Genomic DNA, 25713 nt, shown 5'->3' with positions numbered 1-25713 from the left:
GGCCATGGTTGGTGGCCATGAGGCTGGATCTTCAGCCCGGGAGGGGAGGGAGGAGCTGGTAGTGGAAGCAGGGCAAGGAGGGGAGGAGGAGTTGGGGGGTTGAACCCTTGGATGAGGGAGCATCCGGATGCTGGTGGGGAAGGGGAGTTTTAGATGGGCTGGGCCGAGAGGTTCCTCTGCAGCCCTGACTGTTTTGCTTTGCACACCCCTCTCCCACCTCCTACCCCATCAGCCCCGTTCGCTTCTCCTGCTGTGCCGCGCGTCACTGCGAGAGATCAGGTACCCGCCAGAGCGAGTACCTGTCTCCCCAGGCAAGTAGGCCACGGGCAGCGGAAAGGACAGGCACAGGGACACCTCCCACCGAGCCTCCTAGCTGGCCTGGAGCACCCAGTGCGAGGTGTTTGGGATTAGAGCCCCCAGCCGAGGTGCCCGTGGGCTTTCTGGGCCTGGCCCCCACGGGTGCCTCCTGACTGGAGACAGGTCTGCCCTGGGTCGGGGCCATAGTGACTCAGACAGGCACACAAGCGCTTGGCTACTCTTCGGCTCAGAGACCGGGCTGGCCTCCAGCTCCCGGCGTCAGCAAAGCTGCCACTGTGTGGGCAAGGAGTCCCCAGCTGGGGGGGGTGGGGGGAGAAGGGCATCAGGCAGGAAGAGCAGAGCTGCTCGGAAACTGGAATCGGGATGTTGGAGCTGGAACCATGCCCAGAGATCATCCGGGCTGTACCTGCCTGCGTGTCAGCCTCCCCCGGGACCCCGGGTCTTCACTTAGCCCCAGCTCTGCCTTTCAGTGCTTCATAAAAGAAGACCCTGGCCCGCATCTGGTCTCCAGATAGGTCAAGAGAGTGGCTTTTCCCCACCTCCTTGAGATCTCCCTGGAGAAGGAGGGCCTGTCCCCTCCCCCAGGAGCCGCCCAGCCCATCTCTCACCTGATTAGGTAATACTGATTTTTTTTAAAGATTTTATTTATTTATTTGACAGAGAGATCACAAGTAGGCAGAGAGGCAGGCAGAGGGAGAGGGAGAAGCAGACCCCCCGCTGAGCAGGGAACCAGACGCGGGGCTCGATCCCAGGACCCCGAGATCATGACCTGAGCCGAAGGCAGATGCTTAACCGACTGAGCCACCCGGGAGTCCCAAAATTGATATTTTGGACCTGAGGACAGGCCCTAGGGTCCATCACTTCGCCTTCCCGTCTGTCCGTCTTGTTCTCAGCATGTGGGAGGGGTATATGGGCCTCTTGGTCCCTGTGTCGTGGGGTGACCAGCGGTCTCCGTTCGCCTGGGATTGAGGAGTCTCCCAGGACAGGGGACTTCCTGTGCTAAACTCAGAGAGGTTCGGAGCGAACCAGGGCAAGCTGATCAGCCTAGCTGTGCATCAGCCATGGCTTCAATCAGCTGATCTTTCTGTCCTCCCCCCGCCCCCATCCTGGTGAGTGTGAGGATTACAGTTCTCCCTCCACTTCTTGAAGGACAGGAGCAGGCCTGAGAACAGACAGACACACCAACCTTATCCTCAGTACCCACCAGCTGGGGGTCCTTGCCTCTGTGATGGAGGATCACAGAAGCAGAGAGGGTGACACACGCTGGTGCCCCACCCCAGACCAGTGTCCACGGGCGCTGGTGCTGGGGTCCTGGGCCGCGAGAGGAGCACCTGTCCCAGGACGCCTGGCTGACCCAGCAGCCTCCGTCACTTTCAGTTCCTGGACCGTTCTTCTGCGATCCGAATGCATCCAGACTTGCCGTGTCGCACATTGCCTTTATTTTTTAATTTTTTAAATTTTTTGAGAGCCTTCCAAGCCCAAACTTGTCACTCTGCGTATAGCTTGTGACCGTCCCAGTTCCTGCCGCCCGTCACACTGGCTAGTTCCGTGAATATTTGTTGCATGCCCATGAAAACCCAAGCAGGCGTTCGAGGCAGCAGGCATCCCGTGAACCTGGCAGGCGCGGCCCCGGCCCCCCAGGCCTCCCATTCCTGCTGGGGAAGTCGGGCGAGAAGCACATGAGCAAGTCCCTTCAGATGGCAGCAGATTCTGTGCGGAAAAGAAGAGACGGGGAGCTGGTGTGAGGGGTCTGCTGTGCGGTCAGGGACGGGGTGCCGAGGAGCTGGGGGTCGGGGTTGATGGAGCGGGGTTGATGGAGGGTTGATGGAGCGAGGGGTTGATGGAGAGCCCGCTGCACGGGGGGAACCGCAGGCATAAGGCCCGGAGCGGGGAGTACAGGTGGCATGTGAGGGACAAGAGGAGGAGGATGGAGCCAGAGCCCAGCGCGGAGCGGAGAGGGCCGATGGGCCAGAGAAGGCAGGTGGGCCCGGCTCACACAGCACCTATGCTCAGAGCTGTTACTTCGACTCTTCCAAGCAGGACAGTGGCGTGAGACTGACGTGGCTGCTCTTGGCAGGAGGGACCGTGGCGACGAGAGAAGGGCAGGGAGGCCAGCGAGGAGGCCTGGCCATGGCGTGGGCGAGCAAGGATGGTGGCCTGGGTGGGGAGGGGGCCCTGGCGGTGATGAGAGGCGGACAGATCTGGGTGCTTTCCGAAGCCACATGGGCGGCATTCTCCCTGCATCGTTTTAGAAGCGAGGGACAAGGGAGCCGGGGACGAGGCCTCAGTGTGAGCCCGAGCACCCGAGTGGCTCGCTGGGGAGGAGCAGGTCTGAGTGGGAAATGTGGGGCCTGCTCCCCGTGAGTTGCCTCTTAGACATTGAAAAGGAGGAGGTGGCAGAGGAGGTGGCGTTCAAGGAGAGGGGAGGGAGAGAAACCGATAGTCACCAGCCTCTAGGTGACATTAAGCCAAAAGATTGCCTGGCAGAGAGGGACAGAATTGGACGGGGAAGAGGAGGGGCCAGGACCGAGCCGCAGCCTGCCAGCGGTTGGGTTAGCAGTCAGGGTTAGCGGTCAGTGTCGGCAGTCAGCGTTAGCGGTTGGTGCTGGAGGTCAGGGTTAGCGGTCAGTGTCAGTGGTCAGGTTAGCGGTCAGTGCCCGAGGTCAGGCTAGTGGTCAGTGCCCGGGATCGGGCTAGTGGTCAGTGCCGGCGGTCAGGGTTAGCAGTCGGTGCCGGCGGTCAGGTTAGCGGTCGGTGCCCGAGGTCGGGTTAGCGGTCGGTGCCTGAGGTCGGGTTAGCGGTCGGTGCCCGAGGTCGGGTTAGCGGTCGGTACCGGTGGTCAGGGTTAGCGGTCGGTACCGGAGGTCATCGTTAGCGGTCGGTGCCGGAGGTCGGGTTAGCCATCAGTATCACTGGTCAGTGTCAGCGGTTAGGTTAGCGGTCAGTGCCCGAGGTCGGGTTAGCGGTCGGTGCCGGCCGTTGGGTTTTTGGTCATAGCCAGCAGGGCAAATGTCCGGGAGGTGGGAGGTAAACCAGGTGGGTGGCCCCCTGGCAGCCTCGGGAGAAGTGTCTGTCGGGGGAGAGAGGATGCTTGCTCACGGCATCCCTGCTCGCCTCCTGGCCCTTGCAGGCCTTGTCCACCGAGGAACCCGAGGGTCGCTGACAGTTGCTCCCCACCTATGCCCTGCTTCAGGAGCCAGCTGCCTGTTCCCCGACGTGACGCTTCTCGTGTCCTCCCCAGAGCAGCACTTGGGTGCCTCCAGCCTTGCGCAGCCCTAGCCTCTGTGCTGTGTGCGCGAGGGCTCCTCAGTGGCTCCCGTCCTCACCACCCTTCCGACCCCCTGACCCCCGGGACGCTCTCCTGTTTATGCTGGCCACTCAGTGCCTCCTGGTTTACTGCTCTCATCTTGCTGTTCTCTATTCTGCATAGTTTGTTGGTTTTATGGGGTGGTTTTCTTCCCGGCCCCAGGGCTCTTGCGCCTCTGGCCCATTCACAGCTGCTCCAGCCGCATGGAGCCCGCCCCTTCCCAGAGGCCCCGGGCCTTTGCAGGAGGGTCTTCTGCCGCCTCCCAAAGTGCATCCACCTTCCCCCGGACAAGGAGCTGGGGGCTAGCCCAAGCCGAGCCCCCGTTTCCTCCCTCCCTCCCTCCATCCTTCCCTCCCTGCGTCCCTGGTTCCTTCCTAAATGGATTAGGACTTTGCAGGAAGGAGCCACCAGCTGTCTGGGGCGGCCCGGAGGCCAGGGCTGTCTGGTGCCTCCTGCTTTGCCCTGATTCAATTTGGGCCGGGAGGCTGGCAGGCTGAGGTCTTTCTGGGAATGGCTCGAGGGGGTGGCCGAAGGGAGGGGAGAAGCCTTCAAGCGCCCCAGGCAGGCAAACCTCTCAGCTGGTCACACGGTGGACCCTCCAGTGGGCTTTGTGCCGCACAAGGCCCCAGGCTCTGGCCACCGGCTGCCTGTGGCCCCCATGAGGATGTCCCCTACATGGCCTGTCACACCCTCCACGTCCCTTAATGCTGTGGACTTCAAACATTTATAAAATTGCAACCTGGTTGAAGAAATACATCTTGTAAACATTTCGAAGTGAACCCAATTCACATGTTGGCCAACTGCTGACTGGCCAGTTGTTAAAATCAATATTTATTCACAGCCAAATAGCAGACTCGGGCCAGACCTGAGGCGGGAGCCAAGCTCGAGTGCTTTCCTAATTCCTTTGTATGTTTCCACAACTGCAGTTGGGACACTTCGCACCTTGTTATGTGTGATGCACTCTGACACTCGTTCAGTATCACCGGTTCCATGACTCACGAAAGGCTTCCAGTTTGTGGTGTGGACCGCGCCCCGCCTTGGCCCGTTGCGCACGGCGGGCCCTGAGCTGGGCCCTGGGGGTGCAGCAGTGACTGGCAAGCCGGTCCCTGCCCTCACAGAGCTTATGGTCCAGGGGGCAGCTGCGGTGGCAGAAGACACTCTGGGCTTGGCACCCTTTAAGACATCGGGCCTAGCTGTCAGCCTGCCCGGTGCCCCCACCCCCCATCAGCAGGAAGGAGGGAGGCCAGGATCCATAGACTCTGAGACCTGCAGCCCTGCTCCCTGCTCACACCCCTGACCTGGCTGCCAGCACCTGGCCTGGGGCCCGTGCACAGAGCATTAGGGGAGCTGAGCCCAGAGAGGGAAACCGAGGGTCCCTGCCTTCGAGGAAGGGCACTGGGGCAGCCTGTGGGTGGCCCCCCAGACCTGCCTCCTCGGGTTCTGGTAGGGGAGGGGCAGGACGGAACCGGATGCAGGGGAGGCTGACCTTTGTGTCTAGTGGGTGCCCAGGCTGGACCAGGTGGTGAAAGGGCAGCAGGCCTGTCCCCTGCCTCGGGGAGCCCTGGCATTGGGCCCTGGTCTGAGGGCGCCCCAGCAAGGGGAGGGTGCACCTCTGTCCTCCAGGAGCCTCATGACAATGGGGCAAAGTCCTGTCTTGGGGGAACCCTGTCCTGAGATGAAGTGGCCTCCACTATCTTTCTGAACCTCTGAGACTGGGGCTCGCGGGCCTCGGGACAGTGGCCTTGCCCATTGCAGCTTGGTAGAAAGCTGTGACAGAGGAGCCTGGGGACATGTGGGAGGCCAGCCAGGACACCTGGCCCAGCCAGGGCGGGAAGGGGCAGGAGGTGGGGCCATTGAGGGCACCCTCTCAGCAGAGGTGACAATTAAAAGCTGAGTGGGCTGTCGGCAGATGACAGAGGAACCAAAAGGCCACTCGGGTCAGGGAGAGGGAAACCTGTGACAGTTGGGGCCCCATGAAGGACGTGGCTATGTTTGGGGGGCGGTGATTCTTAGAGCACCCAGAGTGTGGGGTGTGGAGGGGGACTTGGACGAGGGGCAGGAGTGCAGAGCTAACGTGGGCAGTAGGGAGCCATGGAGGGTGTGTGAGCAAGGGAGAGCCATGGCCAGAGCTACGTGCAGGGGGAAGTTGGCAGTTGAGGTGCCAGGCGGACTGGTCATGGTACTGGGCTCAGCCCTGGAGTTGCAGATTGGGGGACATGCCATGGAGCGAGTGCACTCCTCAGTTACCCCGCCGTTTTGTGCCCGTGCCTGCCCAGAGCTGTGTGCGGCCTCCTCCCTAACTAGGCCCTGCGGGGGGCTCTAATGCCTTCATACATCTAACCCCTTGGGGAAAGGGGAGGCCAGCCCTTGGTTCGTCCCACCCTGGAAGTAGAGGCGGCCCTGGGGTTCTGAGGGCCTGGCGGGGTTGGGGTGGGCATTCGCCGTGGGGGCCACGCCCTGGGGCACACGCCCACCTCCGCGGCCTCCCTCCATCCAGGTGACCATGGCCTTGTTGGGGAAGCGCTGCGACATTCCCGCCAACAGCTGCGGGCCTGACCGCTGGAGCTCCGCCTTCACCCGCAAAGACGAGATCATCACCAGCCTCGTGTCTGCGTTAGATTCCATGGTGAGTGCCCCGGTCTGCCCCGGAGGGGCGGAAGTCACGGCCTTTGTCAGCAGACGTCGAGCTCGAGTCCCACCTCTGCCACCTCGGGCGGAGGGGTCTTCGACCCCCTGAGACTCACTGTCCCCATCTGCCTACATGGGGGAGGGGGGCAGGGGGAGGCTTGAGTGAGGCCAAGGATGTGAAAATCCAGCCCTGGAATTCAGCACTGGCCCTGGGCCCCTGGTCCCCTCACCCCTCATCCTCATTTCATCGCCTTTTGCCATTCAGGTCCCATCCCTGGGAAGGTCATAGGTCTCCGAGGAAAGGACCTGACTCATGAGAAAGCTGTAATCCCCGATGTTAAAGCACGAGCTATAACTGCATCTCGGGCCCAGGAGAGAGAAACGCCTCGTAAATCACTCCTTTGGCACGATTGCTTACGTACCTAAGCCTGCAGTGGTTTATCCCAAATGAGGAAATTATAATGTCATTTTCCTGTAGGTTTTTCTTGGGGGGGGGGAAGTTCTGGGACAGAGTAAGGGGGTGTTAGAAGCTGTCTGGCGTCCGTTAGCTGCACCCCTGCATGTTAGGATGGTGAAATTGAAGTTCAGAGAGGGCAGCACCTTGCCTGGAGTCACACAGCATGGCCAGTTTTGTGTTTTGTGTTTTTTAAGATTACATTTATTTGAGAGAGAGAAAGTGAGAGAGAGAGAGAGAGAGAGAGCACAAGCAGGGTGGGAAGGGGCAGAAGGAGAGGGAGAAGCAGGCTCCCCGCTGAGCAGGGAGCCCGACACAGGGCCCGATCCCAGGACCCCAAGATCATGATCTGAGCTGAAGGCAGACTGAGCCACCCAGGCGCCCCGACAGAACTTTTCCATCCTCATAGAAAGTTCTGTTGGGCAGCATTGCTCTAGAGGGCGTTACAGAGGCTCCTCGGAGGAGCAGGGCCCCCGTAGCTCTCCTGGTGGCGGGGACGAGACCTGCCCCCCTGTCCTTAGGTCCCTTCCTGGGTTTCCTGACGGACCCCAAGGGTGATGATGACCCTTGCTCGGCGGTGACTGGATGCTGGCATCCTCCGGGGCTGGGGCCTGGGTCCTCGGGTGGTCTCCAGGGGCTGTGGGGCAGACCCTCTTCCAGGCCTTTCCTCCAAGCCCCGTTCTTTGTGCCTCTGGGGAAGCCGATTCCCTGGAGAGTGACCACACAGGGAAGTAAGTATCTCTCCAGCTCGGATGGCCACTCGTGTGTTGGGAACAACTGACTCTATTTGTCTCCTTTGCTTGTTAACGTTTTGTAGCATTGCCACCGGCAGAGCGAGCGGCAGATTTTTATTTTAATCTGAGCAGGAAATCAACACACACCCTTCACCGTAGGAGATCTCCGGGGACAGGCCTTTCGGCTCCACAATGTCCCCGGCTTCCTCAGCAGAGTGACTCTGGGCTGAAGCTGAGAGGCATGATTATGGCCCAGAGAGGTTGAGGACCCTGTCCTAGGTCACACAGCAGCAGAACTGGGATGAGAAGCCAGACTCCCTGACTGCCCAGCAGAGCGCTACCAAACTCTCATAAAAACCAATGTTTACAGGGCGCCGAATGCATGCTGAGAGCTTTGCAGGCAGAGATCTTCTGCTGATCTAGGTCGGAGGTCTGAGATGCTGGTGGTCTTGGTTGCAGGGCCCCTGTGTTAGGGCTTCCCGTGCAGGGGGCCTGCCAACCCCTCAAGTCTGGGGCTGCAAAAATGACCTCTGTTTGTGAACCCACAGGAGATACCCCTGTTTAGAGATTCCTTCCTGCCTGCCAGGCCTCGCTGAATCCCTACAGCCAAGCCCATTGAAAGCCTGGGAGCTGGGCTGCCTGTCCCCATTCTGCAGATCAGGCCCAGAGAGGGGAGTGACGTGCATCAGTCCCACAGCAGGAAGTGGCTGATGTGGGATTGAAACCTGGATCTGCTCAAGCCTTTATTCTCCTGGCCGCCCGCCCCCCCCCCCCCGCCTCACCTCCTCTCATTTAGGACTTTAAGAAAACCAGACAGGATTGTTCCTGGGGCTGGGGCCAAGCCTCAGGCAGGAACCCCTCTAGAGCCAGGAGGACCTGGGAGGAGGGAAGGGCAGGGGCCCTGTGTCTTTGTTCTTCTGGGGGCTCCATGACCTGTCTTCTCCCTTGACCTTGGCCAAGCTTTGGGTGGGGGGTGTCATTCACTCCTTCCTCCTGCAGACTCCGACTGAGAACCGTGGAGGGGTGACCTCTCCCTGGAGCTGCTGGTGGGATCTTAGGCAGCTGGGAGCTTCATCCCACCCCCAGAGCTGTCACCGGAGGTGTCCCCGAGCTGGGGGACCTCCTCCCGGCTCACATACCCCGCTCCCCCTGCAGTGCTCGGCGCTCTCCAAGCTGAATGCAGAGGTGGCCTGTGTTGCTGTCCATGATGAGAGCGCCTTCGTGGTGGGCACCGAGAAGGGGAGAATGTTCCTGAATGCACGGAACGAGCTGCAGTCAGATTTCCTCAGGTTCTGCCGTGAGTACCCCAGGGCTCCAGTGGGTGGGGCCTGCGGTCCCTGAGGGTCCCCAGAGCAATCCCAGGGGGCCTTGCGTTGGGGGCTGTGCGGGCTTCCCAGTGTGGCGTCACTGGGGCGTGACTTCTCCAGCAGCCCCTCAGTCCATAGAGACCAGCTGACTCCACCCCGGGGCGGGCCAGACCCAGACACGTCCGCGTGCTCGTTGGCAGAAGGGGACCCTGAGGCCTGATGTTGCCTCCGACACACAGGGACCCAGTGCCCTTGTTCAGCTAACGCTTATTGAGCACCTGCTGTGTGCAGCACCCTTTTCGCCATGCTAACTCAGTTATCCCGACGTCAACCCTGTGAGTTAGGCACTGTCGTTGCTATAGTAACGATCTGGAGCCACCTCGTGGTGGCTCTTGGGGACGAAGTGACTGAGGACACCGGCAGCACGAAGGAAATGCTTGATATCTCGAGCGGTTAGTGGCGTTGCGATCAGTATTGCTTTGAGCCAGGCCACGTGCTCTGTTCACTTTCCCCAGCAGGCTCAGGAAACCGCACCCAGTTTACAAGGGAGAAACTGAGGCACGGTGAGCATAAGCCACTTGCCCAGGGGGACATAGCCGCCACATGACGGAGGCCAGGTTTCTGTTCTGAAACCCGTGCTCTTTGTGCTGACCCCTCCAGAATGGGGGAGGTGTAGCAGGACGCTCCCCCCCCATTCCCCCTGGGAGCCCTGCCAGGGGTTCCTGGTCACTTGCAAAAGAGAACAGCACTCAGAGCTGGGAGCCGGGAGCCCTGAAGCAGGGGGGTCATTCTGAAGCCCCCAACTCCTCAACGCTACTGTTGGGGCCTTTAAGACCCTCGTAACCCAGCCCCTGCCTCTGTGTCACCCCTCCCGGCATCCCTCACTGCAGGCGGTCCTGGGCTGAGTGCTAGCTCACCGGCTCTGTGTGCATGCTCCCCTCTGCCTCTGTCCCTGCTGTCCCCCAACCTGGGAGGCCCTCCCTCCTCTCCTCTGCCGGCAGACGCCTCCCCAGCCTCCGCGTCCACGTTCCTCCCGCCTGCCCGGGCCCCTCTCTGTGCCCCCCACCCCTAGTCGCCAACCCTCCCCCGCCCCACCGCCCCAACCCCTGTGGTTACTCCCCACACTGTGCCGGCTTCTCATGTCCTAAATTTCCATCCGTGCTCCTGGTAAGCTCGTCATCTTCACCTTTTTGGTGGATTAGTCCCTACAAGGTTAGGGCCTGGCTGCAGCGCCGAAGGCCAGTCCCTGAGCAGCTGCTCCAGCCCACGAGTTGGGACTCTGAGCTCTTAGGGTTAAGAGCAGGCCCTGAAGGCAGGCGTCTGGGGCTCCGTCCCGGCTCTGCCACCTGCCGGCTGCTGGGCCTCAACCTTCTTGTCTATGAAAGGGGAGGACAGTGCTGCCCTCCTCGAGGGTCGATCTGAGGATTAAGTCGATCTCATACAGGCGAGAACAGTGCCTGAGACTGGGTTCACACACAGTAAATGCTAGCCATTGTCCTTGCCATCATTAACGTCTGCGTTACACCCGGGGTCTGGAGCCTCCATCAGCCGTTTCGGGGAAGGCTTGCCCCCAGCACTGGGCATGTCATCACTGGGGTCCAGCTGCTTCCCTGGCCACTCCCGCCCCCGCCCAGCTCTCCGAGCCTGTCCCCTCTCCGAGGTTGGGTGGGGGCTGGCCCAGGGTAGAATAGACAGTGGCCAGGTCCTGTGGCCCCAGGCTGGCGAGGCTGGGGCCTGCGGAAGGTGCACCTGGCTTCCCGAGCCCAGCAGAGCGACTATTTATAGCTGGTTTATTTCAAGCTCCGCAGATCCCCGGAGAGGAGCAGGCTCCCAGCTGCGAGGGGGCCTCCGGGCCCTCCCCTCGTCCCCTTTCCAGTGCAGTGTCTAGCATCTCCCTATCCAGGGGTCCACTGACACTCCCAGGGCCCCACCCTGGCCCAGCCTGGCATGAACTTGCCTCTTTGCAGCCCCTTGGCCTCCTGCTGGGGTCCCCATCGTCTCCTCATGGGGCAGAGCGGAAAACTGGGGCCTCGACTATTTAAGACAGCATTAGGGTTGGAGCACAGAAAGGGGTGCACGGAACAGACATTGCTTGAACCCCGGTTCTGAGCCACGCCAGCTGGTCTTCTGTGAGAGCTCGCAGACTGAGGCCCAGAGAGGGAAGGGACTTGCCCAAGGTCACACAGCGAGTCAGAGGTGACCAGGATGAGACCCAAGCCCTGTGCGAGGCACTGGGAACTCAGAGATGACCAGCCTTGGCCCTGGGCAGGGGGTTGGGGCAGGGCTTGCTCACTCGTCATTCATTCCTCCATTCCTTCATTCCTTCCTTCCTTCCTTCATTTTCTACTCCATGTTGAGTGCCCCGCTGCAGGGTTCAGCATGGGGCAGGGACATCTCAGCTCACTGGGCAGGGGTGAGACAGGTGCTCATCCTGGCCCGGCATGCTCTGTGTCCCACAGGAGGGGCCCCCTGGAAGGAGCCAGAGACAGAGCATCCCAAGAAGGTGTCGCGGGGCGAGGGTGGCGGCCGGAACATCCCTCGGTCTTCCCTGGAGCATGGCTCGGACGTGTACCTTCTACGGAAGATGGTAGAGGAGGTGTTTGATGTTCTTTATAGTAAGATCCTTCCTCATTCCATTTGGGGCCCCCAGGCGGGTGGGAGCCCCCGTCCCCGCCTTGCTGAGGCGGCCCCTCCCTCATCTTGCATCCCCAGGCATGGCTCTTCTGCCCCAGCCCCATTTCCTGAACCGCCTTCCACACCGCCCCGGGCCGGCCCTGGCCCCTGGTCGCTGCCACCTTTTGCCTGGAAATGGCCCTGGGCTCACCCTGGTCTCCTTGCCTCCAGGCCGGCTCCCTGTTGTCCCCACCTGTCCTGTGACCAAGGCCATCTTTCTAAAGCACAAGTCTGACCAGAAAGCTCTTCTTTCCACGGCCTCGGGGGCTCCCCGTCGCCCTCCCCACAGTGGCCGGTCCCTGCTCCCCTCCAGCCATGCTGCCTTGCCTCACGAAACCGCTTCCTGTTCTCCGGCCCACTCTGGCTCCATTTCACACCTCGCCTCTGCACCACTGTGCCTTTCACGACTGCCTTCCCCTCTGTCCGGCGGACACCGCATTATTCTCTAAGGCTCAGCTCTGGGAAGCCCCCGCTACTGGCTCAGTGCCCCCTAGGGGCACCCACTGTGCTCTGACCACTCACTAGCCCAGTGCCCTCTGGGACCGGGGTCTGTGCCTGCCCCTTCCACCATCCCTAGCGACAGCGGCCGACATCGGCAGGGTGTTTGTTGAATGACTGAGTGAGAGCTAACTTCGCTAGTTAGCCAAGTCTTCCTCTGAGGGCTGGGGGAGGTGGGCAGGCCTGGCCTCCCTCACAAGTGGCCAGTTGCAGAATCTCTGGCCCAGTGGTAGCCGTCGCGGTCTCCAGGTGACCTTGGGCAGGTCCCTTTGGTCCCTAAGGATCCCAGCTCTGACTTTCTTCCTTTCTGTACTGTAGCCTTTGGTTCTGTGGAGCAAAGGTCTGAGGAACCTCCTGCTGTCAGGAGGAGGGGGAGGCCTAGGTGGGATGGGAGGCCCAGAGGCCCGGGGTGGGCACACTGGTCACCTGGGATGGGAGGACTTGTCACATGTGGTTGGCTTTGCCAGCTACAGGGTTCGTGCCCTCAACCCCCCCCCCCGCACCCCTGCCCACTCTGCCCTGCCCCCCACCCCCCAGTTGCACACCTCGGGCAGCATCTGAGGTGAGCAGCCTCTTTCTGGCTCCGGGAGGGGCTGCAGTGTGGGAGTGACAACAGGCGTTCCTGAGCCCAGGCCCCTCGGCCATCCCACCCCGTCAGTCCCCAGTCAGTCTCCCCTCCACTCACCCCTTCCTCATCCCCACCACCTTTTGTCTGTCTGCTTCCTCTCTTTCTGAATCTGCTCTTCCCATTTCCTCTCACCTCCCTCTCCTCCCTTCCGCCCTGTGGCTCTTTTCCCTGCGGTCTCTGCCGCCCTCCTTTCTCTCTCCCCCGTGGCTCCTCCTGAGCTCCTGCCCACAGCCCCGCGCCCTGCTCTGCCCTCCACCCAGGTGCCCAGAGAGGGGAGAATGGCGAGAGAAGCTGGGAACCCAGGCCATGGGGGAACCCCGGCCCTCAGGTGCACACAGAGGGGCCTGCCTCCAGCGCTCACCTGCCCCGCTCAGCCTGCAGGGCCTTGTTCTGTGGGGCGTTCGCAGGGAAGGGGCCCATGGGGTCCAGTTTCCCGGGAACCCGGCACCACAGGGAGTGACTCAATGTGGCCCCAGCTCTGGGGCAAGGCTGGCCCCCGGCCCAGCCTGGCTGCCCTCTCATACTAGACCCTCTCCTCGACCCCCTCCCCCACAGGCGAGGCCCTGGGAAGGGCCAGCGTGGTGCCCCTGCCCTACGAGAGGCTGCTCAGGGAGCCGGGGCTGCTGGCCGTGCAGGGGCTGCCCGAGGGCCTGGCCTTCCGGAGGCCGGCCGACTATGACCCCAAGGCCCTCATGGCCATCCTGGAGCATAGCCACCGGATCCGCTTCAAGCTCAAGAGGTGAGTGAGGTAGTCAGCCTGGGAGTGGGCCCAGGGAGGGTGGCTGGACCATGAGGGTCAGGCCAGGACAGGCCAGGGAGGGTGATCTGCTCCCATGCTGGCTCAGCCTGGGGCCACTCACCCAGTCACGGGGAGGGGACTTCAGACACCCACGGGGGACCCCGGTTGTAAAAGCTCCCAGTCCGGCAATGGAAGTGAGGCAGATGCCCAGGCATAGAGCATGATCTGAGCACGGGATGGGGGCGTGGGGCGCACGGGGGCCGAGGGGCAGGGCCCAGCTCCTCTAGTGGCCCAGCCGTGTGGCCCTGGGCACATCACAACCCCGCCCCGGGCCTGCACCCCCAGCTGTAAAATGGGGACCGGCTCCTGGCCCGTGTACCTCACAGGCCATCATGTTGTGCAGAGGGCGGGCTGGGGCCTGGCTGGCCAGGTGTATAAAGCTGTCACGTGTCCTTCTCTCGTTCACCCAGGCCGCTTGAGGATGGCGGGCGGGACTCGAAGGCCCTAGTGGAGCTGAACGGTGTCTCCCTGATAGCCAAGGGGTCTCGGGACTGCGGCCTGCACGGCCAGGCCCCCAAGGGGCCACCCCAGGACCTACCCCCCACCGGCACCTCGTCCGCTGTGGCCAGCTTTCTGTACAGCACCTCACTCCCTAACCACACCACGAGAGAGCTCAAGCAGGAGGCCCCCGCCTGCCCACTTGCCCCCAGCGACCTGGGCCTTGGCCGGCCCGGGCCTGAGCCCAAGGCCTCTGGGGCCCAAGACTTCCCCGAGTGCTGTGGTAAGGTGCTGCTGGGACCCCTGATGCCAGGGGTGGGACAGAGATCACTCCGGGGGGCCACCCTCCCTGGGCAGATGGGGGTGCTCAGGCCCACCCCAGGCTGAAGGAGGCATGTCGGGACAAGGGGCTGGGACAGGACCTCTGTGAACAGTATCATTGGCCTGGGACCGAGAGATGTTTGAGGGCACCCCACAGAGGAGTCTGTGGAGGGAGTAAGCAGGCTAATCAGTCACAAGCATTTAATGAGCACTGACGACATACCCAGCCTGGATTAGGGGTACCGAAAGCATAGGGGAAGGGACAACTGGGTGTGAGAAAGACTTACGTTCCTGTCCTGGCTCTTCCACCAGGCTGTGTGTCCCACAGCAGATCTCTACCTCCCTGAGCCTCAGTTTCCTCAGCTTTAAAGTCGAGATGCCAGTAGGACCTCTCACGAGGTTATTACCATGGTCAAATGACAGGGCAAGTTAGAAATGCACATTCTCAGGCCCTGCTGCCATCCTGCTGAATCTGAAGCTTAGGGGGCTGCTGGGGGCCCAGCCACCTGTGTATTTAAATCGGCCAGGTGGCTCCGCTGGGTGTTCAGGCTTGAGAGCTGCTGTATTAAAGCAAGAGTCCAGTGCTTGGTGCGTAGGAGGTGCTTATAAGTTGTACTTACCGTTAGGAGAAGGAGCAAAAGGGACTTCCCTCCCCCGCCTTTCCCATCAGATGTTGGGCTGAGCAGCGGAGTGGGACTTAGACACCTAAATAGGGGTCCCCACCTGTCCTCGGACATCGTCATCCTGGCCTCCCTGATCTGCCGTTTGGAGAGCAGACTCTGCCAGAGAATGTCTCAGGCCTCTGGGCAGGGAACTTGTCTTGAGTTTACGACCCTAGGGCTGAGCTCGGGGGTCTCCTTGGTGGATGAGACTGTTACCCCAGAGCCAGCGTCTCTGCACCCAGGCCAGATCTGGGGGCCCACCTTGAACCTGTACCTTTCCTCTCCCTTGTCCAGGACAGAAGCCCCCCGGGTCCGGTGGTCCTCTCATCCAGAACGTCCACGCCTCAAAGCGCATCCTCTTCTCCATTGTCCATGACAAGTCAGGTAGGACGGTGCCCACAGCAGCACCCCAACCAGAGTGGGGGGTCCGGGGCTGGGGGTGGTGTGTCCTGAAATGGAAATGCATCCACTGGGTCTTCGTGGGAGAAAGGAGGGACGGCTCCGCACAAGGGACGTGTGAGTAAAACCAGAGTGTAACAGTTGGGTATTGCTGTGTAGCAAGCTGCCCCAGGACTTAGCTCAAAACAGTGAGCGTTTACGCATTATAGTTTGTGTGGGTCCGGAATTCAGGAGCAGCTTAGCTGGGTGCTTCTGGCTCAGGATCTCTCTCTCATGAGGTTGGACTCAGGATGCCGGCAGCGGCTGCTGAAGGCCATTTGAAGACGAGAGGATCAAAAAATTATGTGGATGGGTTTTTTTTTTTTAAGGTTTTATTTATTTATTTATTTGACAGAGAGACAGCGGGAGCAGGAACACAAGCAGGGGGAGTGGGAGAGGGAGAAGCAGGCTTCCCGCCGAGCAGGGAGCCCGATGTGGGACTCGATCCCAGGACCCTGGGATCATGACCTGAGCCCAAGGCAGACGCTTAACGACTGAGCCACCCAGGCGCCCATGTGGATGGGTTTTAAAAGTACCACACCGTATTTGGGATTCCTGTATACCAAAAGGGAGGAAGGGAGACTCTCCAGCAATTATGCCTGGTGGCGGTCTTGGCCTCGCCTTCAGTGAGAGGCTCTTTAAGAACACCTAGTCCCCTGGGATCAGAGTGGAGACCCCCCCCCCCACTGTCCCAAACAGGGTCCATCCGTGGCAGGGAGGGGACCTGGAGATTCAGGTGCAGTGGCATCTCGGGAGGCCATGGTGGGCAAGGGGTACCAGCTGTGGTAGAATCTCACTGGGTGCTCGCTGGGTGATCTCAGGAGAGATACTCAGCCTCTCTGAGCCTGGTTTTCCTACCTGAAAAATGGGGATACTGTCTATGCTTAAAGATATCATGAGGGATTAAATAGGATATTCTGTATAAAGTACTCAGGACAAATAAGCTCTTAATAATTAATTAAAGATGGGGGACCCCTGGGTGGCTCAATTGGTGAAACATCTGCCTTCGGCTCAGGTCATGATCCCAGGGTCCTGAGATTGAGCCCCACTTTGGGCTCCTTGCTCAGTGGGGAGCCTGCTTCTCTCTCTGGCTGCCCCTTCCCCTGCTGTGCTCGCTCTTGCTCTCTCTCTCTCTCTGACAAATAAAATCTTTTAAACAACAAAAACAATAAAGTAAATAAATTAAAGATGGCATTTATAATGGTATCATAATGGACCAAATGGTGACTCTAGTTATTAATAGTAAATTGAGGCAGAGGCTCTGGTTTCGTGGAAGAGGCCAGCAGGGCTGGGGGTTTGAGGGAGGCCACAGGGCCAAGGCTGGGTGTACAAGGCATGAGGGTTAGTGCCTTTGAGACCAGGGCTCTGTGTCTCCTTACTCACAACCCCTGCCTATGGGGGCAGGAGACACCCAGGAGGGCCAGGCTGAGCTTGCGTAATCCGCACTGCCCCTGGGGGCCGACAGAGGCGAGAGAAGAGAGCAGGGTGCGGCAGTGGGGGGACCACCCGAGCACCCTGGATTTGGGCAGGGCTGCCTCCTGGAGGAGGCTGGGGTGTCAAGGGCCGAGGCGGGAGTGAGCGGAAGAGCTGAGCCCCTCTGTGGGACTCTGGAGGAGAGAGCCTGGTGGCCTCCAGTGTGGCCGTCTCCGGGCCCCCGGGCCCAGCCAGGAGGGTCCAGTGGAGGGGGAGGCGGCCGGCCCGTGGGTTCCCTGCCGCGACCCGCCCTCACTCGTACCTCTTGTGTTTTGATAGAGAAGTGGGACGCCTTCATAAAGGAAACCGAGGACATCAACACGCTCCGGGAGTGCGTGCAGATCCTGTTTAACAGCAGATATGGTGAGTGGGCGGTGCGGCCCGCTGCGTGGCCTCGGCAGCGTGTTGAGCATCTCATTACGTGGCAATCACTCGTGTTCCCTAACATGACAGCAGGAGCCATATGCTGGCACCCATTCACCGGCCGCGCTCATGTCATCTCCTGTCTGGGTAGGGGGTGGTTCTGTCAATATTGCCCTTCCAGACTTTTCCAGGGGGCGGAACTGATGGCAGAGCCCCAACTCGGCTCACCTGTGGGAGGCGGCGGGGCGGGCAGGGGGGACCCTGCAGGGAAGACCCGGGAGAGTGGCCGGCGGCCCCACGCGCTGCATGTTCCCCACAGACTGCGCCCAGAGCCCTGGCCTTGGTGCTGGGCCCTCTGCCTGACGTGCCCTTTGCGTGTTTGTGGAGTAGACTCCCACTTGTTCCTCGAGACTCAGGCTGGGCCAGGAGGGGTCCCCAGAGCCCTGATGGGCTCCTCTTTGCTGCACATCCTGCATTTGATGTGCCTTGTCTGTGTCTGTTCCCCGGGGTGGGGGGGGCAGGACTGCGCCGGCCCCTCTGTGTGTCCCCGGCACCCAGGATCGCGCAGGGCCCAGAACGCATGTCAGCCCTCTCTGCACATGGGGTGTGGGGGAAGCGCCGGGGCAGGTGTGTCCTCCACGTGGTCCAGCTTCGTGCCGCGCCGCGTGGAGAGTGAAGCCACCGTCGGCTAGAAGGCAGGGGTGGGACCAGGTGGCCTGTAAGACCGTCCTGCTCTGGGTGCTCGGACACCGCTCGCCCGCACCCCCGCCGTGCGCTCCCGCACCTGTCCCTCTCGTCTCCCTGGCAGGCCTTGCTCACTCAGCCTTTATGGGGCTCCTCCTGTAAGCTCCCAGCAGGCGATGGCCATGTACGTGTAGCCCTTGTCTGGGTGGGTGGCTCTCAGTATGGGGACATGACGCACGTCCCCACGGATCCCCTGGTGTCACCCACCACCTCCCGAATGGTGCCACCCCGCTGTGGGGAAGTCCCTCTGCCCATGGGGCCAAGGGAGGGCAGGGACGGTCGCCACCCAGGCCCACAGACAGGAGGGCAGGGACCCTAGGAGCTTCCTAAACACACAAGGTCCAGGAGGAGCACTGCACTGGGAGTCCACAGCCACTTGCCCCAGGCGACCAGGAGGAGCTGGCCGCCTCCCTCTCTAACCTTGGCCTTCTCACCTGAAGCAAAAGGGACAGGGTGGGGCTTTACCCTCTTCTCTCTCCTCCTGTCTTTCTCTCCTCTCTCTCCGTCTTCCTCCCTCCCCTCCTGCCTCGCTAAAGGAAAACCCTCTCTCTAATACTTCTTTTTTTTTTTATTTTTTTTTAAGATTTTATTTTTTTATTTATTTGACAGAGAGAGACACAGCGAGAGAGGGAACACAAGCAGGGGGAGTGGGAGAGGGAGAAGCAGGCTTCCCGCGGAGCAGGGAGCCCGATGCGGGGCCCGATCCCAGGACCCTGGGATCATGACCCGAGCCGAAGGCAGACGCTTAACGACTGAGCCACCCAGGCGCCCCTCTCTCTAATACTTCTGACACCCGAAGAGGGGGTTTTCCACAGCAAGCAGTGCTCCCTCTGGGTGTCCTACAGTTCAATCCTGACACCGACCACTGGCAGCGACGCAGAGCCCGCAGGTTAAGGGCTCAGTCCCACAAGACGGCCCCGCAATTAGGGGTGGGGTCCCCAGGGCACCCGCACTTCTGTCCAACGTGGCTCCACATCCACCATTCCCGTGACCTCCCCTCAGGTTCGGACAGTCCACTGTAAGGGCAGCTAGAACTCGGAAACACTTTATCTGTCTTTACCTGTTTATTATAAAGGGTACAGATGAGCAGCAAGGTGACGAGGCACATAGAGTGAGGTCCAGAAGGGCCTCGAGAGCAGCAGCTTCTGTCCTGGTGGAGTTTGGGGGTGCACCCTCCTGGCGCATGGATCCACCAACCCGGAAGCTCTCTGAAGCCCACATTTTGAGTTTTTACAGAGGTCCCATTAAGTAGGCAGGATGGATTAAAACATCGCCCCCTGGTGATTAGCTCAATCTCGGCCCCTCTCCCCTCCTGGGGGTGGGGTGGGGGGAGGATCGAAAGTGCCAACCCTCTGATCACGTAGTTGGGTTGCCCTGGCAACCAGTCCCCATCCTGAGGGTGCTGGGGGCCTGCCCCTCGTTATCATAAACTCGGGTGGGTTGAAGGGTTTATTAGGAAAAACAGGACTCTGTCGTCAGCGCTGTCACTCAAGGAAATTACCAGGGGTTTGGGAACTCTCGAGCCAGGAACCAGAGCTGAGGACCACATGACTTCTTGGGTCACCTGTCACACTTGCCCCCTCCCTTCTTTTCTGTTCTCATGCATTTACTGGTTCGCTCACTTATCAGTCACGCATTTTCAGCTCCCCCCACCCAACCTTGTGCCAGGCGCTGAGGCCCACGCTGGTCTCAAGGTGCTTCGGCAGGTGCCTGAAGATGTGTCTCCAGGTGTTTTCAGCAGCGTGCAGCGGGACGAGACAGTGTACAGTAATACGCGGGGGTGGGGGCCCTCGGAAAGACAGGACAGCTCAGAAAAGGGTGAGGTCTCCACAGGCTTGAGGAATCAGGGGTGGCTTCATGGAGGAGGTGCCCTTTGAGCCACACTGGGGCTTTGGCAGCCTGCGCCTTCTGGGGTGGGGTGGGGCTGAGCAGGGCTCTAGAGGTCTGGTGAGGAGTCTGGGATAGCCTGAGCACCTTTGATAACCTTTGCTGTGGTCTCTCTGGCCGACCCACTCCTCCCCCTCTCCTCCCCTACAGGCAGGTGCGAGCTGGATGGGCAGTAGGGGGGAGGGGATCTGGGGAGGGCTGGCTCCGACTGCCTTGGGAGCGTTCTGCCTCAGCCAAGTTGGCACGGCAGCCGCCAGGCTTCCTGCCTATGGTGTACTCTGGATGTTTCCAGAAAGCTGAGCCTTTTGTGGATGCCAGCACTTGGCCTCGCCGCGTCCAAACCCAAGGAGGAGCACTGGGCTTGGAGTGCCTGAGGCCTTGCCCCTTCTCAGGCCAGAGCTCCGTCTGAGCTTCCCCTGCAGCTGCCCTGGGGAGAAGGAAGATCCCCAGGAGGACTGGGGACGTCCCTGGGGGTGAGGACCTTGTGTGGCGGCCTGAGGCATCCCGCAGACCCTGGACGAACGGATCCTGCTCCTGGGTCTGCCCTTCCAGCCACCAGCTCTGGGTGAAGTGGGCCAGCAATGGGGCTGGGGGTGCAGCGGGGGAAAAATAAAGCGGAGAAGAAATGGGGGGGATCCTGGGAGATGGTTGAGTCTCTATGAGGGACGGAGGCTCCTGCCTGGTGGCTGCAGTCTCCCCCTCTCAGGGGCCAGAGGCTGGAGGCCAGGTGGGGTCACCTTCTGTCTGCTGGGTGTCCTCGCGGCTGAAGAGACAGGCCCAGCCAATGACATGAACCCGAGTGGAGACAAATGCACAGAGACCTGCCGAAGCCATCCTCACTGGCTGGGGCTTGGGGTGGGGGGTTGGGGAAAGAAATGGTTTGACAGCTGTTGAGATTTCGAGGGTTTAATTTGACAACGAGCTAAGTGTGGCTTCACAGTAGGATCTGGCTGCCAAAGCCGCCGACGCAGACCTGGCTGCATCAACAGAAAAACAGTTCTTGACGGCGCGCCAGGGAGGGCCCCAGGCAGCCCTGCCGCGTCCCGGCCAGGGTGTGGCCACAGGGGAGGCCAGCTCGGGGCTGGCACCTGTTGGGACACAGGCAAAGCCCCGGCAGAGGAACAGGGCCAGGATGGGGAGGGGCCTGAGGAAGGGCCTGGGGACACGGGATGCTTGGGGAAGTTTGGAGGGACGAGGCAGGAGGGAAGTGGACCACCAGCCCTGCTCAGGTATCCTGAGACCTCCCAGGCCCTGGGAGAACCGGGGACCCAAGAAAGTACCATCCAGCACATAGTAGGTGCTCAAGAAGTACTTGGTACCTGAATGAGTGGGAACTTGGAGGTGCGATGGAAGTGAATAGTTAAGGTGGCCCAAGACCGAACCCAAGGGTCTGGAAGGAAGAAAGGAACAAGTCACCATTTCCTAAGCCCGGATTCTGTCTACATTGCTGTTGGCAAAGTTGTCTGTGTCTCGTTTCTGTCCTTGATGAGTGAGAAGAATGTCAGCTGCCTCTCTGGAGGAAAGAGCACATCTGGGGGGCTGGAGGAGTCCTGCCGAGAAGCTTCCTTCAGCCATTCATTCGCTCATAGAGTGCAGGGAGCAGCTAGCCTATGTCCCATCCTGTGTAGATCCCAGCCGTGGAGCAGGGACCACCCCCTGCTCCCTTGGAGCTGACGTTCCAGACAGTGAACCAACGTATAGACGAATATGTTTATAGTGTCAGGTCACAGTAAACGGGGGATGGAAAACAGAGCAGGGTGTGTCATGGGGAGATGGAGGGGGCTGTTGGCTGATGAGGTGACATTGGAGGGGACACTTGAATGGGGAAAGGAAGGAAGGGAAGTGAATGGTGATCTGGGAGAAGAGCCAGTAGCCAGAAGAGCATGTGCAAAGGCCCTGGGGTAGGTGTTGTGTCTGGCCTGTTAGGGAAGCAACAAGGAGGCTGGAAAGACAGCAGTGAAAGCAGGGACATCAGGTCAGAGGTGATGGGGTCCCAGTCACGTGGGGCCTCGTAAGCCCAGGTAGGACTTTGGCTGTCGCTGAGGGGGATGGGAACCCATAGGCAGTTTTCAAGAGGAAGCGCCATGTGCAGGGGAGGGGGACGGGGGAAGGTCATGGTGACGGCGGCCCTGGGGCCCCCGCATGTCCCGCCGCTTCCGTCCCATGCTCAGCCTTGCCGTTGCCCTTCCAGCGGAAGCCCTGGGCCTGGACCACATGGTCCCCGTCCCCTACAGGAAGATTGCCTGCGACCCAGAGGCTGTGGAGATTGTGGGCATCCCAGACAAGATCCCCTTCAAGCGCCCCTGCACCTACGGGGTCCCCAAGCTGAAGCGGATCCTGGAGGAGCGACACAGCATCCACTTCATCATTAAGAGGTACAGGGTGGGGTGCGGGGCCCGGGCTTGGGGTGCCGGAGTGTCCGGGCTGGGCAGGGGACCACAGCAGGCATGAAGGGGGGTGATGATGGTGCAGGGCTGGAATGAATGGGTTCAGACTCGGCCAAGAGAACAGGTGGGCCTGGGAGAGGGGTCGGGCTCCTTAACCACGCAGCTGTGCAGGCCCCCCCTTCCTGGCCTCTTCTGAGGCCTGAACGGGAAATGGAGGCACCATGCCTGGCCCGTGCGGGCCCTCCGTCAGGTCTTAGTAAGAGGCGTTTTCCTCCGCCTAAAGAAGACCTGAGGCCTTTGAACTTACCTGCCATTAGCGGGGAGCTCAGCTGGAGCTGCCTGGCCTCTCCCCTTCACACCCCACATCTGGCTACCCTACCTGCTGGTGGCTGGACCGCCCTCCCTGTCCTCCCAGGCAGCCGGCTTCCCTGGCCCAGGTGTGGGTGGGTGGGAGAAGGCAGAACACGATGCACTCCATATCAGCAGCCCCCCAGGGTTGGTGGGGGGGAGGAGGGGGCTGCTACTGCCCATCCCCTAGCCTCGGCTCCCGACTCCAGTGGGGACTTTGCCCTCACAGCTGGTTGGACTCACCACCCAGAAGCATCAGGGTCTGCAGGCAATGCTCAGACTTCCCGGGATGCTTCCTCCTAAATGGTTAGAGATGGAGGGGTGGCCAGAGGCCGTGGCGTCCAGCCCCCTGCCTCCAGGCAACACTGTGCTGGCCACTTCCCAGGCATCTGTCCGGGAGCTCTGTGAGGGTGCGCTCCCAGTGTGTGCGTCTGCTCACGTGCGAGCTTGTTAGACTAAAGGCAGGGACTGAGGGCAAGGACTGTGTTGGGCTCGTCGCTGAACCCCCAGCGCCTAGAACGTAGTAGTAATAGACGCCCAGTGTGTATGTGTGGAATGAATGAATGAATAGATATTTGCCCAGGGGTGCAAGGAGGCTGGGCGTGGGCAGGGGCCCGGGATCCACTCTGAGAGCACAGAGCTGTTCTTGAGTGGTGGGAAGGACCTCTGCAGGGTTGCTGGAGGCCAGAGCAGGGCTACGGAGGTTGGGAGGTGGGCAGCAAGCCCTGGAGGTGGGGAGACTCGGGAGGAGGCCTGGCATGGGCCGAGCTGGCCTGCTGGGCGGAGGGAGAGAGGCGGCTGCATTTGGGGTGGATTCTGAGCTTGGCCGGGTTTCCCAGTGGCTGGGATGTGGGGGTGTGGAGGGGAGCACGGAGGCCAGGATCACCCCATGTGTCTGAGTGTATGATTGGGGGAAGCAGGGGTGGGGTGGGGAGTTCACGTGGGGTATGCTAACTTGGGGGTGCTCAGGAGATGGAATTTTTGGAGACCACATTGAGAAGTCAGAAGCTCCAGAGAGAGATCTGTGTCAGAGATTAAAAAAAAAAACCTGAGAGTTGTCAGCACGGGCCAGGGAGGGCTCGCCAGGGAGGATACAGAGGTGAGAAAGGGGGTCCCCACTGAGAGGAGGAGGAGACTCACCTGCTCCCTTGTGGCAGTGGGACCGCATCTGCCCTCACGACCCTGACTGGGGGGGTCCCACCTGACAAATCATTCTGGAGGTGAATTGAAATCAGTCGTCAGGCAGTGCCTCCCGTTGTCTAGCTTAAATCTCTCTTGCTGCTGCCTAAGTCTGTTAGGCAGACGGGGGGCTAGGTAAGAAGAAAGCTGCAGGGACACCCCAGTGTCCCCGTGTGTGCCTGACCATGGGATTTGGGTCCTCGCCGTGGCTGACCTTGATCTCCCTCAGTCTAAACCGTAGCTTATTTAAATTTTCCCTAGTATTTGCTGCGTGCCTCGCACAGGCCCAGCCCTTCACTGGGCTCTACTGGGAACTTCACAGACTGCAGGCAGGCATCCCCACCTGTCCCCAGAGGCCACTACCAGTCGGGGGGGGGGAGGGGCTCACTCCTGTGATGAGTCCAGGGTATCAGAGGACAACGGATTTCTAGATGTCGAGTCAATGTCATCTGAGCGCCAAGCCTGCGGGGCTTCCTGGAGGAGGTGGCTTTGGCATCAGGCAGATTGGGCCTAAAGTCACTCGCAGCATAACCTTGAATAGCGCCTCTCTTCTGAGCCTATTCCCTCATTTGTAAAAATAAGGACACTGATGCATTCACACACCCCCGATTTTTCTCAGCATAAAATGAGGAGGCAGACATAACACACCTGACACATAGTAGATGCTCAATAAACACCGTCCTTTTCCTTGACCTCCCCTCTCCCTCGTGTATAAAGGAGTGGTGAGGGCGCCTGGGTGGCTCAGTTGGTTAAGCGACTGCCTTCGGCTCAGGTCATGATCCTGGAGTCCCGGGATCGAGTCCCGCATCGGGCTTCCTGCTCAGCGGGGAGTCTGCTTCTCCCTCTGACCCTACCTCCCTCATGCTCTCTCTATCTCATTCTCTCAAATAAATAAATAAAATCTTAAAAAAAAAAAGGAGTGGTGAAGTGCGTCAGTGCTGATAGCCTGAGTTTGAGCCCTGGCCCTGCCTTTCGCAGCTGTGTGTCCTTGGGCGAGTTACTTAACTTCTCTGTGCCTCACTTTCGCCCTCTGTAAAATGGGGCTAGTGGTTGTCCATGCCTCACACCGCGGATGGGAGACGAGAGGACTGGATGTGAGCAGCACGCACAGAACAGCGGCTACTCCGTTCAGAGCCCTCCGGACATTTGCCACTGGTATCCAGCCCAGCCTGGTCAGCGGAGCATTCGAGATTGTCCTGGCAAAAATGAGTCGGGAGAAAGGGCTTAGGAGCAGCCAGCGGGTGGAGTCTCTGCCGCGGCCCAAGTGTCTGCGGGGTCGGGGGAGGTTAAGGGGAGAAGCCACTTGGTGAGGCCTACGGGTCTTGTTATTGGTGGTAGGCGGGCTCCCCGGCCTCCAAAACCCCAGTTCCCACCAGGACACCAGCCCCCCAGCGAGAGGATCCAAGTTTCCACCTGCGGGGCAGGCGCGTAGGTTCCACCTGAGGCAGGACTTAGGGGGAAAAGAGTGTCTGGAGGGGATCCTAGAAGTCTGGGATGTGTTCAGAAGATGGACAGCAAGCCCGGTCAGCGCCCGTCAAGCGGGCCTCCCAGGCCAGGCAGCCCGTGAGGGCATCTCTCACAGGCCCGGAGCCACATCCGACCTCCCTGTCATCTGCCTGCCAGTCCCACCCAGGAAACCGGGCAGGCCCCGTGCTGTCTCGAGCCCCTGCCCCTCGGGCTTGCTGATAAATAGGTAACATTGTTGGTGATAAAACCAGAGTCGAGGCTGGCAGCTTCCCCGTCCCCAGGTGGGGCTGAGGAAGCAGGTCTCAGAAAGTCGGTTTTCCCCAGAGTCGCTCCTGTGACTGCTTCTCAGCCTCGTGGGCCCCAGATAAACATGGGCCCCCAGGAGCAGCGGGGGAGCCAAACTCTGCCTCCCACACTTGAGCCTCTGTTTGAATTTTCCGCTGGGCCCGCCTTGGGCATCATTTGGTTCTTGGGTCCAGGCTGGTCTGGGGGGGCCCGCAGAGCCTGTATGCCAGCTACCGGCAGCTCCCCAACCCTCTGGGTGCCACCAAGGTGGGGGGGGCTGGGGTGGAACAGAAAGCACACCAGGCCCCCCCCCGGAGGTGGAGGGGTGGGTGACCCCAGCTTCCTCGCCAACCTTCCCTCTGCCCTCCTGTTCCT

At 60.6% G+C, this 25713-nt stretch overlaps 1 protein-coding gene across 2 annotated transcripts in view; it reads left to right on the top strand.

The window, feature by feature from the left end:
• The first annotated feature begins 6128 nt into the window (after positions 1-6128).
• GTF2IRD1 (GTF2I repeat domain containing 1) overlaps positions 6129-25713 on the top strand; it is a 68642-nt gene continuing 49057 nt past the window's right edge. For both annotated transcript variants that reach the window (XM_044915132.1, XM_044915131.1), the window contains exons 1-8: positions 6129-6251; positions 8597-8738; positions 11208-11363; positions 13103-13286; positions 13757-14067; positions 15062-15151; positions 16958-17041; positions 21864-22047. In XM_044915132.1, the coding sequence (XP_044771067.1) occupies positions 6129-6251; positions 8597-8738; positions 11208-11363; positions 13103-13286; positions 13757-14067; positions 15062-15151; positions 16958-17041; positions 21864-22047 (1274 nt within the window). The remainder of the gene's footprint in view (positions 6252-8596; positions 8739-11207; positions 11364-13102; positions 13287-13756; positions 14068-15061; positions 15152-16957; positions 17042-21863; positions 22048-25713) is intronic.

Source organism: Neomonachus schauinslandi, chromosome 5, assembly GCF_002201575.2.
Source record: "Neomonachus schauinslandi chromosome 5, ASM220157v2, whole genome shotgun sequence".
NCBI classification, from domain to species: domain Eukaryota; kingdom Metazoa; phylum Chordata; class Mammalia; order Carnivora; family Phocidae; genus Neomonachus; species Neomonachus schauinslandi.
This window is presented reverse-complemented; position numbering and strand designations above follow the sequence as displayed.